We start from the raw sequence: 15,051 nt of genomic DNA, 5'->3' as shown, positions 1-15,051 counted from the left end.
GTTATTCTATCTTTAATGTCCCTCCCAAAATGATTTAGCCTCTCTTCAGTCACAAAACATTTCCCGCCAATTCGTCGTACATCTAACTCTTCAATTTTTACAGGTTGTATGCCATGTGACAAGGTTGATAGTCTCCTCCGTTGTTTTTGGTCTTTTCGTCAGAACATCATATGCTATGCTTTGATCTGTCAACCCATTTAACATATGTTCTATTGCTATGCTATTGAACAATTGTTGGTTCATTCCTGGATATGCTTTTTTCACCATTTTCTGTGTACGTGCTGCATACTCATTGGTTGATTCTTTGTAACCTTTTCTGACTGTCTGCAATTCCTTTCTGTATGTTTCCGGCAAATTATTGTCACCAAAACGACATTCCATTTCTCTGGACAGGAGTCTAAATGAACTTCTGGTCTCATAAGGCAGCTCTGCATTCAATTACCTATAAAATAACTAATTTGTGAAGTTCGTTTCTTAACAGCTGATCGTTCGCAATCCAAATTTGAAACTTACTATAGTTGATCTCGTTTACAAAGGGTGTGTTTGCATATACGCCTGAGGCTTCCTATGGTTACCAATAGGTACCTATGGTTTGGTATTTTGTGTATAAAATATCAAACCATAGGTACCTATGGTTAACCATTGGAAGCCTCAGGCGTATATCCAAACACACCCAAAGTGAATACACAAAAATAGATATTCCCTACTTCCGGTTAACAGTTACAATGTGAACATGAACGCTGTGTAGCAAAAGGCTACAATTATGAAAGATTATCGTTATTAATGAATGTGTAAAAGGTAATTCCATACAACTTTAACATATATCAATGATGTGTTATGCAGTTCCTATGAAAATTACTCCGCATAACATCTGAGTCGCGAATGACAACCTAAAATGTGCTAAAATCATTACCAAAATATCGCGGGAATTATGAAATATAAAAATGAACTACACAAACTATTTGCATTAAACAACGTAATAAATTCTATCACGAAAGTAAGTTCAGTTAAATAGCACAAAATGCCTTTTGGTCAATGAAAGACTGCTATTCCAGATCCCTCATCTAAATTTTCAATGCACACATTAAGGCCTTCAGGCATCAATCGTAATTTATGAAACTTCTTAATATTGTCAGCTAAAGATTGATAACCAGCCCCAACATTTAGACGTTTAGAATCAAATGGGCATATAAGTTTTTCCTCTATACTGTCTTGGCATAGGATACAATTTGCCCAATCAATATTATTTGATTTAGTCGGTTTGTCATATTCTACACTTGATACCTTGAATGTCTTTTCAGTAGCCATGTTGTAAAAACTATGATCATAAATTGATTTATATATTCCTTGTGGATAATTTCTGTATGCCAGATGCGACGTTTCGTCTACAAATGACATATCAGTGACGCTAATAGCTTTCTAGATATACCCGACATAGTTTCTGATAATAGGCCATTAAGGAATTATTTTTGATTGTTCAATATAAGAAAAGATTAATTAGCATCATAACTAGCAATATGCAAAGTTTTATGTTTTTATTTTCAAATGATCAATTGTACCATTTTTTTTTTTTTTTTTTTTTTTTTACTCTGCCTCATGACTGTTGGCGGCCATTTTGAATTTGTCGGCCATCATGGAATTATTTTTGATTGTTCCATATTCATTAAAGATTAATAAGCACCGTAACTAGCAATATGCAAAGTGTTATGCTTTTATTTTCAAATGATAAATTATACCATATTTTGGGACTCTGCTTCATGACTGCTGGCGGCCATTTTTAAAATTGGAGGCCATTATGGATTTTTTTTTATTGTTCCATATTCAGAAAAGATCAATAATCATCAGAACTAGCAATATGCAAAGTTGTGTGCTTTTATTTTCAAATGATAAATTATACTATATTTTTGGACTCTGCTTCATAACTGTTGGCGGCCATTTTGAAATTGGCGGCCATCGTGGATTTTTTTTTTATGGCTCCATATCCAAAAATGTTTATAAGCATCATAACTAACACTGTGCAAAGTTTCATGCTTTTACCACAAAGTGATCAATTGTCCCAAAATATTGGACTTAGCTGCTGGACTAAAATGACAATACGACTTTTCAAAATCCAGGCTAAGAATAAGGCGTTTATTCTTTAATTCGAGTACGGACCTGCAAATTCGCGGGTATGGTCCTGTCTCGATAACGACCCCCATAACATTATTTTGATTCCTTACTTCAGCTCTTCCAACTTAAAGTATCAAATTAAATTGAAGATTTTTCTTTTAAATTCCACTTAGTAGGTATAATAGTATATAAAAAGTTTTTCTTTTCAATAGATGCAAAATCTAAAGAAAACAAATCGGGAAACTGTTATTTTATGTAATGTCGAATTTGTTTAAAACGCATTTTCTTTATTCGTAACTAAAAATGATCATAACCAGAGCTGTGTTTCTTGTTTTAAAATGAATTCTCATTTTTTGAGAAATTTACATTGATAATGAGTTTTACCGCTTATAACCATGTGCCTCTTGGTTAATTGTAGACATTATATTTTAGGCAACAGTGACTGGTCTTTTCATTTAGTTATGTGTTTTTTCTCGATTCGTTCCAATTTTCCTCCGTTTTGCAAATTACAAAATTACATGTAGTACCCCTCTCTTCCCCCTTTTTAGTTTTTATCATTTGGTGAAATCAACATCACAAATATATCATATAAAATACCCGGTATTCATATTCTAAAGTATACGTCTAAAACTCTTGACTTGTCTTAAGCTTATTCTGTTCTATTTCATAAAGAGTTACAACCATCACAAAATTAAGTTACGACCATCCTGAACATTTTTATTGTTTTAGTAACGACCATCATGCTCGAATTATTGAATGACTATTTTACGATAATTGTATTGTTTTTACGTATCAAATTTGTTTCAATATTAACACATTGACGATAAGTATCTACGAGACAAGAGGTTTGGCTCAAACAAATCTTTTACTACAAGAAAATGCCTGTAGCAAGTCAGGAATATGACAGTTGTTATCCATTCGTTTGATGTGTTTGAACTTTTGATTTTTTTTTTGTAATTTATTTTGATTTCATCTGAAAATACACCAAGTATTGTGATACATAATTATATAGTTTTAATTCATGATATTAAATTTTTCAATAACAGTCTAAAATTCAAAAAGTTACAGTGTTCTCCCCAGGATTTTTGGATAGCACCAGGGTAACGTGTGACGAAATGAATTTTACAATATTTTGTGTCGCGTTGCGTCGCTTATTTTTTTTTGGTTAGTTTTTTTCATGACCTTTTTGCCTTTGCTTTGTTAACGGTGGTACTTTGGGTCAGAACATTATTGGTAGAAAAAGTAAATCAATAAAACAGTTTGTATACTTTAATATCTTTGAAAAAGAAAAGAAAGCACAATTAGTCTTTAAACTAAAGTCACTTCTTATTATTTGCTCAAGCCATTTTGTCCCAATACTTGTAGTTACACTACACATTCCCCATGTTAGATTTGACCATAACAATGAACTTTGAACAAGATTAATTTTTTATACAGAACCTTCAGTAAATTATAAACTAATTTCCTTTCTTTTTTAGCATCAAACAAATTAATTTATTTTCTCATGCATATTATTTATTTCTTAAATTTATTTTATTGTTTAAGTAATTTGTTCACATGTAAAGGTAATTCTAATTTATTTAGGCATTAAGCTTGTCTTCCAATTATATTTTGAAAAAACTACCATGTTAATATAAAATGTCTGTGTATCAATAAAGGTATGATTCTCTAAAATAATTTGCAAAACATTTTTGTTGGTATGTTCTAAGAAAGTTTTTATCCTTAATGTAACATTCTAATATAATTTTGCATTCAATTTATACTTTATTTTAATTTTCAACGAGAAATTATATGTGAGGAGCATTTATTTGTAATAAGCAAAATCAGGGGAAGTAACTCTACAATTAATTTCTAACAGGCAAATTATTTTGACTAAAGACTGGCGTAATAGAGTTCATAAACAAATGTCTGCTTGTCCCCTATTACAAGTCTGCTACTAAAATTATGATCTCTTAATTAATTAAAACACAAGAGAATCATGTACATCGATTAAATCCAATCATCAACAAGGTTAACCTCAACAGGTAAATCGATCACGTGGTGTAAACAATCAACCTGTCAATACTGGATTAAACTGGTTAGAACTGGTCAATTTTCATGTAAAATTTTAACCCTCATTGAAAGTTGAAGTCATTTGAAACTTTACCGATTTTAATACGATTTTTTTACCGAAAACTTTAGCACCACGGAGAAAAATTATACATCGCGGCAAGAACGATACCACCGCGGTAGAAAATTATACATCGCGGGCCCGTGGTCCTTTAAGGGCCTGGGGAGAACACTGAAGTTAGTTATGCTAATTGTTCTTAATTTTCTACTCGATCATACACATCTTTTATCACTCTGGATTAGAATACCTGAATATGCTGCTAAGGTGAATGATTGCATCAGCCATCTCCTCTAGCCACATGCATCACTGCCTATACAATGATGTTGAACATGAGAGTTACCAGGAGAGGCCACCAGATATCATTAACAGATAACATGTTGGACAGAATCACATAATAAATGTCAACCTTAGTCAAGGGGAGATAATTCAAATACAATCAAACAAAACCTAGTATATCAATATATATATGATAATATTATTAATTCGTATATTTTAACAAATTTGATTCGTTTAGGGATAGTCACATGTTAAACTATATTTTCGAAGGTAGAGAGAAAACGGCGGATAGCAAAAAGCATATTGACCTGCAAAAAGCATATCGCACGGTTATTTTTAGAATATCTAAAAACCGATATAATTTGTAACGTCATGTAATGAATTTCAGGATATTGTTTAACGTTTTGAAACACATGATATTTTGTGATCGATTATTTGACGAAAAAAATCTTCGAATACACAAGATATAAAAAACAACAACTAATATGTTGTTATTTTCAAGGAGACAATGTAATATCTATAAAATTCCAACAAACCTAAATGACGATTTTGATACAAATATGGTCGGAAATTAATAATATAACAAATATAGCCTTTGTATGAGGTCAATACAGGATATATCGACCCAAAGAAGTATATCGACCTCGAACTTCGTCCTCAGTCAATATACTTCTTTCAGGTCAATATATCCTTGTATCGACCTCATACAAAGGCTATATTTGTATAATATCAATAAACATAGATGATGCACACAAATCACTGTCCAGTTGTGATGTCATCAACATATCAGGGCCGTAGCGTAATGGAGGCAAATGAGGCAAATGCCTCACTTTTGAAACGACGACCAAACTTTCAAATTGTCATTTTTTTTACTTATGTATTTTACATTATCAATATGCGAGTTTTAAAATATCTACCGGCACACTACATACAGTGTGTCCAATCTGCAGCAGCGATTGTGCAGCTTTTACCATAGCGGTGACGGTAAAAAAAATAAGTGTTCCGAATACAAATCAAAACTAGTAAAAAAATTGAAACAAATCTTAAAGTCGTTACAAAACTGGTTGAAGACGGTTGAAAAAGATAACTCATAAGTATAAACACCCCCTATAAGTATGCTGGCTTATTACTTTCCTTGGTTCATTTTTGAATAGATAACGCTATAGCTACCAATGTTTACACATCTATCAACTCACTGAACAACAAATGCTAATCGATAAAATAATTGACCAAAAATAATTATACATAATTAATTTAAACAAAATCATGAAGCGCCTTTTCTATGAAAGTCTTTGATGTATAAGGCAATTCATGATTTTTATGTATCTTTAATAAAAGTATGAAATATATTTTTGGTATTGTTTGAAAATATTGTTTTCGTGGTTTTTTTTCTGAGCATTGTCTGGTTGTATGCTAGCGTGTTCCGTTCATTCTAGTGCGGTAGGTCGTGGGTTCTAACCCGGTAGGTCAAACCAATGACTTATAAACTGGTAGAATAATGTGTCCTGGGTTGCGTTCAATATCGTAGCGGCTACGTAGTGCTACGTAGATTTTGACTATTGAACATGTAGCTATAGACTAGTTGTTACATAGATATTGATAGCAGCTACATAACCGCCACGAAGCTGCTACGATATTGAACTCAACCCAGGTAGGTTGACATGTCTTTCAGCGGAATGTTTACATATAACTTGTGATCACTTGTGGCACTAGAATGCTTATAACATGTTCTAGTCTTCTAGATGCTTATAACTTGCTACTGGACATAAATATATATACATGTATATACATAAGAACGTGTGTTGAAGCTTTTCGATAGTGCAGGTCACAGGAGAATCGGAAAGTTTTGGTTGACTAACAGAGATTAATTTTAATATTTACTTATAGGCTAGCTAATAAAAATAACGCATTTCTGTTATATTTTTTTTATTTTTTTTTATTATAAATAGAAATGCTGAAATAAGCTATCTTCTCCCGTTTCAGACACTCGAACCCCCGTAAAAAAAGGCTCAAAAATTTTTCGCCTCTCTCCGCTCGGCGATTTGCCTCACTTTAAATAGACATGTGCTACGGCCTTGCATATTATTAATTCTACATGAACTATTATAAAGCCTTAAGTGAGTACAAAATAGAAAGACCTCTCCTCACATATGTGAACTAAGTTTTTAATTAATTCCCATTTACTATCAAATTTCTCTCTTGCTTTAGGGGATCTGTAAAAGGAGGTTTGAATTTGTGATTTTGCCATTTGTTTTTTAGACTCCTTTTTGAATTTTCCTCGGAGTTCAGTATTTTTGTGTTTTTACTTTTTACTGCACAAAAATCGGAAAGAAAAATTTTTCCCCAGAGTTGTCTCTCATTTTCGGATGGTCGTAACTTTAAGTTACATCTACTTACCACCAGTGACGCTTCAGACTCCAAATTCACTAAACATGCATGCTGAAATTGACATGATCGTTTTTGTTACACAATCATACACATTCAAGTTTTGAAATCGATAGTTCTGAGTCAACGTAGAAAAATCTGCTGTTCATGTGTGTATGTAATCAGAAAATTGATGTGATTCTTATTGCTCTAAAGAAATGTTTTAAAACAAACAGAACGTATAAAAGTAATCGTTAATTCGCAATTGATACGTCATTTGAATGCGACTGCAATACACATTCTGAGGTCACGCAGGTTCAAACAATACTCAGTCCAGCAGCGGGCGACGCTTTTAAGCGATATCTGTATAGTATACAGATACAGCATAACGATATCTCATTGTATCTGTAGGGCTGTATCTGTATAGCAGAACACTCAATTGCAGGATAAAATTGACTAATTACACATTATTGGACATTTTCAACGGCGACCACCATTTAAGGTGTACATGCTCCTGTTTGCAGTCAGAGCTCAGACATAAATAAGTCTGAATCTGCTTTTGACTCATAGAGGTCTAAATATGTAAGTTTTAGGATTTGTCTCCCTTTAATGTAACACAAAATATGACTTGAATAAGTCCAATATTGTTAAACAATAAATAATTGACCAGAATCAAAAAGTTGCAAATATCGACTCCTGCAAGTCAATAAGTGATAAAAATTGGTTAACTTCAAGACCCACGCATATTTATAAGGAGGTCATGCATCTAAATCAAATAATGACATCATTGAAAGTCAATGCTTTGTCTTCTAAAGAAAAATATGAATGAGAGTCTAAAAAATCGGAGATAATGTTAATTAACCTTACAATGCAACCACCTGGAATCACACTTAATGAGGTAAAACATCTGTGTTTAGTAGGGATGTTCAATTAGATAATTAAATATACATGTAGATAGCTCAAGTCCTTTTGAACTCTCTCATACAGGTTTTTGCTGTCATAGGTGGTGTAGTTTGGCCACAAAGTAACATTAAGTTTTTTCACCAACATGAATAGACCTAAACAAGTCTGTCATTTTCTGACTTAGATAAGTCTAAAATTGAAACTACATTTTTATAATAAATACATGTTTGGACTTATTTAAGTCAAAAACAAAAATCGACTTGTTTATGTCTGAGCTCTGACTGGTTTGGGGGTTCAGATTAGCAAATATCAATTTCATTATTAACTAGATAATACATGATTTAAACCATTCAATCACAACCAAATTCAGAGATTATACTTGCTAAACTAATCAGGGTTCGACCTCTGCAGGAAAAGCTAGATTGCAGCTTCTTGTATACATGTAGTTCCGTTTTATAATTACTCAAATTGTATCGAAGTCTCTAAAAATCTTGTTATTCTATTCATAGTAACGAAATCCTTAATCAAATATCCTGTTGTTTTCTTTTTCAGTGGAAGAATAATGTCTTGAACTATACTCACAACCTATGCAACTAACAACTAAAACAACCATGGAAATGATAACTAAAAATAAGTATTCCCAAAGAAATAAGTATTGCATTAAATTTTTCACCTGAGAAGACAGCATGGCCGATATAAATTTACTGGAAGATGTGGAAAGTTATCGACGGGAAGATACTGGTAGAAGTGAAAGTATTTTGAAAGATGCTACTGAAGATGAAAACAAAGACACTTACAGCAACCAGCAAGCAGTTACTAATCGGGAATACTTTAATGAGGTACTTTTTAAGCATAAAACACTGTTTGAGCCATCGAATGGACACGATACTAAGATGGTAAACCAGTCAGATGACAATGTATTTTATTATGGTATAAATGATGAATTTGAAACTCTAATTTCTAATGAAAATCCAAACCAAGAACAATGTTCTTCAGAAATTTGTGATGCTACATTTATTGAATCGCACGACGATGATCAGGAAAACGTCACATACAAAAAATCCCAAATGGGAACACGCAAAACGCGGGATTTAACTCCATTTATGCAAAGAAACCCATCACACATGACTGTTGCTGATTGGACACATGACAATCCACCAAAAAAAGATTCAATAAGTGATGAGGTAGATACGTCAGCTAGACAAAATTCAAAGACGAAACTGATATATGATTCCAGTATTGCTGATATAACAGAAAATGACCTTGGGATAGGACAATATCCATTGAACATACATTTTGAACCTTCTTCAGAATCAAAAGTTACTGTAGTCGAAATCAATCATCTAACTGAAACAAACAACACTGAGAGAGATTCAAATGGATTCGCTGTTTTCGACAAAGATACGGAATCGAACGATTTTCATACATCTTTTCAATCGATAACACCTGTTGACAATGGGGCTGGTAGTAGTTGTATGGGTTGTATTACACCAGTTAAAGTTACAACTAGGACGAAAATCCACAAAGGCGATCATATAATTTTATCAAGGACATTGTATTATCATCACGCAATTGTCGTAGAAGTATTTAAACCAGATAAAGAAAACAGTGATAAGATTTGTTTGAAATTAATTCATCAGACAAACAGTGCTACGGGTGCTGTTAGGGATAAACTTCGTCGTCGGGGAACGCTTGCAAAATTAAAATGTAAAACTGAGACTGTAGATTTAAAAAAGGTAATGATTTGTAAATATTGGGGAAGTATACAGCCTGGAAAGCCGGAAAAAGTAGTTGAGAGAGCATCTGGAGCTTTAAATGGAGACCAGCACGAATTTCGGTACGACGTTATTGATAATAATTGCGAACATTTTGCTTCTTGGTGCGTAACTGGAAGAAAGCTCAGTATTCAAATAAGAAAGGTGCGAATTGTTCTCCATATATTTGTACGAAAAGGATTGCGTGGTTTAGGTGACGAACAATTGAGAAACAAAGTCCAAAAGGATCATGGTTTGCTTTGCGAAACGTGCTTTGAGAGAAACAAGAAAATGCTTGGTGTAACAAGAAGGAAAGTTCAACATGCAGACCACATACAAAAGGGGGACATAATTTTGTATAAATATTACAAACTTCAACACTGTGCAGTGATTATGGACGTCGTCAGCATTAAACAAAAATATATTGTGTGCAAGATAGCTCATTACGCATTTAGGGGACCATTCACAGAAAAAAAAATACAAAGTGATATTTTAAAAGTCTATTTCAAAGGATCAGTATCAGTATTTGATTACTCAAATAGTGAGTTTAAAACTTACAATCCGGATGAAGTAGTTTCTCGAGCCGAGCAACGGATAGGAGAGGAAATGTTTTCTTATTTTTCTAATGACTCAAGCCATTTCGCACGCTGGTGCAAACTGAAATTGTTAACAAAAGAAAAATAAAACTTACCTTTTGAGATTAAAACATGTCAATACTTAATGTATCTGAGGTAAGTGCCTATTACCGGAAGTAGCTAAAAAAGGAGTTATATTACAATGTGTGTAGATCTTACCGATTAATTCATGTATAAACCTTTTACATTGGGAAACTTGTTCAGATGTATATATACATAGCTCGACTTAAACATCAGGAAGGTAGTACGAAATTTTATAAACATTGATATGGGAAACATGTACAGACGTATATTCACATAGCTCGACTTAAACACCAGGAAGGTAGTACGAACTGTTACATGTGTTATATACCTTGCCATTGGAAACTAGCTCGACTTAAACATCAGGAAGGTAGTACGAACTGTTATAAACTTTGATATGGGAAACATGTACAGAAGTATATTCACATAGCTCGACTTAAACACCAGGAAGGTAGTACGAACTGTTATATACCTTGCCATTGGAAACATGTACAGAAATATATCCACATAACTCGACTTAAACATCAGGAAGGTAGTACGAACTGTTATAAACCTTGATATGGAAAACATGTACAGAAATATATCCTCATAGCTCGACTTAAACACCAGGAAGGTAGTACGAACTGTTATATACCTTGCCATTGGAAACATGTACAGAAATATATCCACATAACTCGACTTAAACATCAGGAAGGTAGTAGGAACTGTTATAAACCTTGATATGGAAAACATGTACAGTAATATATCCACATAGCTCGACTTTAACATCAAGTAGGTTGTACAAACTGTTATAAACATTGCCATTGGGAACATGTACAGAAATATATCCAATTAGCTCGACTTTAACATCAAGTAGGTTGTACAAACTGTTATAAACATTGCCATTGGGAACATGTACAGAAATATATCCACATAGCTTGACTTAAATATCAAGTAGGTAGTACGAACTATTTTCAACACAATCCGAACTTTCAACATCTTGAAATGAGAGATATACTAGTATAAGAAAACCAGTCGGTATGCCATGCTCCAACTGGTCGAGTTCAACTGATACATGCTTCCGGGAAATTGCAGCAATAATAGTTTATACTGTTTAATTAATGAATTCATTTTGTGCACTCTGTTGAAATTTTGCATGGCAGACTCTCGAACGATCTATCTATTAGATACATAGATGAATTACGTCTGTCGTTCAATTATTCGTGTAAATTTTGTCAGATTTTGCAAAGAGATGAATAATGTAACACTTTCTTATTATAGCGTATACACTCACTAAAAGTTTGAAAAAACACCTATAAAAACAAGGAATTTAGATAGCAAGACTTTTGTGAAGGGTCTATTGCTAAGTATGTCATAGACATTTTCTTAATAAAATCTGTAAACACCGTTAACTAAAATAAATCTAGTGAATAGGCGATCAGTCTTTACGACACTTATTATGGCGTCAAGTGTTGAGGTTTTAGTTTGTATATTGAACATATTGGGTGCATTATTGACTTTTGTCGCAGAAAGCTCTACATAGGGATAGTGATCCGGCGGCGGCGGCGGTGTTAGCTCACTTCTTAAAAGCTTATTATTTTAGAAGGTGGGAGACCTGGATGTTTCATACTTTGTATATGGATGCCTCATGTTACGAAGTTTCCGTCAGTCACAGGTCCAATGTCCTTGACCTCATTTTCATGGTTCAGTGACTACTTGAAAAAAAAGTTAAAATTTTTTGTAATGTTAAGTTCTCTCTTATTATAAGTAATAGGTTAACTATATTTGGTATGTGCGTACCTTTCAAGGTCCTCTTGCCCGTCAGACAGTTTCACTTGACCTCGACCTAATTTTATGGATCAGTGAACAAGGTTAAGTTTTGGTGGTCAAGTCCATATCTGAGATACTATAAACAATAGGTCTAGTATATTCGGTGTATGGAAGCACTGCAAGGTGTACATGTCCAACTGGCAAGTGTCATCTGACCGTGACCTCATTTTCATGGTTCAGTGGTTATAGTTAAGTTTTTGTGTTTTTTTCTGTTTTTCGAATACTGTATGCAATAGGTCTTCTATATTTTGTGTATGGAATGGTTGTAAGGTGTACGGGTCTACCTGGCAGGTGCCATATGACCTTGACCTCATTTTCATAGTTCAGTGGTCAAAGTTAAGATTTTGAGTTTTGGCCTTTTTTTCTAATACTATATGCAATAGGTCAACTATTTATGGTGTATGGGAATATTTCATGATCTACATGTCAGTCGCGCCGTTTTTTTTTTTACCTTGACCTCATTTTTTACGGTTCATTGCTCAGTGTTAAGCTTTTGTGTTTTGGTCTGTTTTTCTTAAACTATAAGCAATAAGTCAATTTTATTTGTTGTATGGAAGAATTGTTATCTGTACATGCCTACCTGGCATGGTTCGTCTGACCTTGACCTCATTTTTAGTGTTCAAAGGTCAATGTTTAGTTTTCTTGGTTTATGTTAAGTTTATGTGACGGTTGTAAAAAAGTTTTATTATTAGGACTATCAACATAATATCAATGATTAGTAAAGAAGGCGAGACATTTCAGTGTGTGCACTCTTGTTTAACCCAAATTGTTGTAAATTTTATTTTATGGAAAATTAAACATTTTAAAACCATTATTGAGAAATATAGAGCAAAACAACAATATGCTTACATCACATCTTCAAAGGAAGGAATATAATGTTTTTCGTTAGTTCGTATGTGCTTACGTCTGTCCCTCATTCATATTGTTTCAAAACTTACAAAATATACAACTTGCACAGAAACATGAAGATCTAAGCTAGAACATATTCTCAATAAGTTTAAGATAAGAGGAAATCTTAAATGACAATCTGGTCTCTATATGAGGAATAACATGAATAAAGGCAACAATAGTATACCACTTTTCGGAACTCATTAATCGATTGAGATAAAAACAAATTCGTGTAACATACTAAAACTGAGGGAAACGCATGAAATATAAGAGGAGAACTACGACACAACAGAAACACAAATGTTACATTTAAATGTAACACAAACAAAAACTAACTATAATATAACAATGACCATTTTCCGGAGTTGGTACAGGACATTTTAAGAAACAAATATGGATTGGACCTGTTTTGGGGATAGCCAAACCACCCGCTTTTATGGAAATGTTAAATATAACATTAAAATGACAACATTACATGACAAGATGACAATACACATACATGGGAGAACATAAAGGACAGAGAAACAAACGAATAATAACTAACAAAAGGTACCAAGTTTGAAACTTAATACGCCAGATGCGCGTTTCGTCCACACAAGACTAACCAGAGACGCTCAGATGAAAAAAGTTCGAAAGCCAAAACAAGTGCAATGTTGTAGAGCATCGGGGACCAAAAGTTCCAAAGAGTTATTCCTATTACGACTACGGTTGTCTGTCTGGGATAAGAATACCCCTATTACTTAGAATAATACATATTTTTGTAAATCTAAATTTCTTAAAATGACTATAAAATAGATATACATGACAAAACCGACCTGGTGACTAACTACAGAACAAAAAAAGATGCATAAAACAACCTAAACCAGCACATTAAATTTCACAGCCGAGTTAGCCAAAGAGCTCAACGCACGAAGTAACATCACATACATTTCCCAAAAAATATGATAGAATTCAAGATGAAGTTTGTAATGCTGATATAACATTTATCAATAACAATGAAAATTAATACTAATTGATATAAAATTGTGGTAGTAATTAGATACTGAGATATATTAACACCATACGAAGGGGCAGAGGGTTGCTGCTGCGAAATGGGAAATTGATATATAATTGGGAAGTTGAAATCGTCCCATTTAGTATTGATTTTTGTGTGAAGTCTATAACACAAAGGACTTCACTCACCCCTGGTATCAGTGATGGTAATTGTTCTGTTTAATTTATTGTTGTTTATTGATTGATGTTTGTTTAATGTCTAGTGCCAAGATTTTGTTAATTTTATTGCTGCAACTTGTTGTAATATAGTAAGATAGCTATATTTTGTTTAATGTCAATTTCATCATGGAACACTTGCACCTCAATCAGAGGTCCATTAAGTGGTGAAAATAAGTTTGACATTTAAAAAAGCTATCATTTTATTGAACTAAGTTAAATTCCTTTCACGAATTTGGCTATACTTTTTGGACCTTTTGGATTATAGCTCTTCGTCATTTATATATGCTTTGGATTTCAAATGTTTTGGCCACGAGCATCACTGAAGAGACATGTATTGTCGAAATGCGCATCTGGTGCAACAAAATTGGTACCGTTGATTTTATTAAAGTATAAAAACAACATTAGGTCAATGTCATAAAAATATAAACCTCTCCCTTCTCCAGTTTCTCTGCCTCATAAAAAGTTTATATTTTCCAGATATATGTGTGCATGCTCAGGACTAGAATAAATACAAAATAAATATTTAACGTGCAAGAGAGCGTGGTACTCTTTATACGCAAGACATCGGATTTAACGTTTCCATTTCGAACGAATAGGGCTGTGTATTTATACATCCCGCAATGTCAAACGGACGCCCTACAATAGCAAGGGTTTACTGCCGTTCTAAATTCACACTTTTGAATGTATTTAGAAAGTTGCTACTTTGATATACAAGTTCATTATAAGTTTTATAGAATTTACTGTATTAATCTGTATCTTTGCATAATTTCAAAGCAAGATTATTTTGTTTTCATAGAAGAACATTTTTAAAAATTAATAACTCTATCAGACCCATGACATGTTAAATTACATATATACGTCCAGGGGTTAGGGATTCTTTTCTACGTTTTGGCACATGGGCCCTCAATTTATTAAATGATTTTGATATTTCAGTGAAATCGGATTATTAAGCCTATTTTTTATAGGAGAG

The 15,051-nt window shown here is 33.2% G+C and overlaps 1 protein-coding gene across 1 annotated transcript; it reads left to right on the top strand.

The window, feature by feature from the left end:
* Positions 1-701: 701 nt before the first annotated feature.
* Positions 702-12,113, top strand: LOC134719736 (uncharacterized). The gene is made up of 2 exons (XM_063582697.1): positions 702-798; positions 8,315-12,113. The coding sequence occupies exon 2, from the start codon at positions 8,449-8,451 to the stop codon at positions 10,198-10,200; it is 1,752 nt and encodes a 583-aa protein (XP_063438767.1). The 5' UTR covers positions 702-798; positions 8,315-8,448; the 3' UTR covers positions 10,201-12,113.
* The last annotated feature ends 2,938 nt before the right edge of the window (positions 12,114-15,051 follow it).

The sequence above is a fragment of the Mytilus trossulus genome, chromosome 5, assembly GCF_036588685.1.
Source record: "Mytilus trossulus isolate FHL-02 chromosome 5, PNRI_Mtr1.1.1.hap1, whole genome shotgun sequence".
NCBI classification, from domain to species: domain Eukaryota; kingdom Metazoa; phylum Mollusca; class Bivalvia; order Mytilida; family Mytilidae; genus Mytilus; species Mytilus trossulus.
This window is presented reverse-complemented; position numbering and strand designations above follow the sequence as displayed.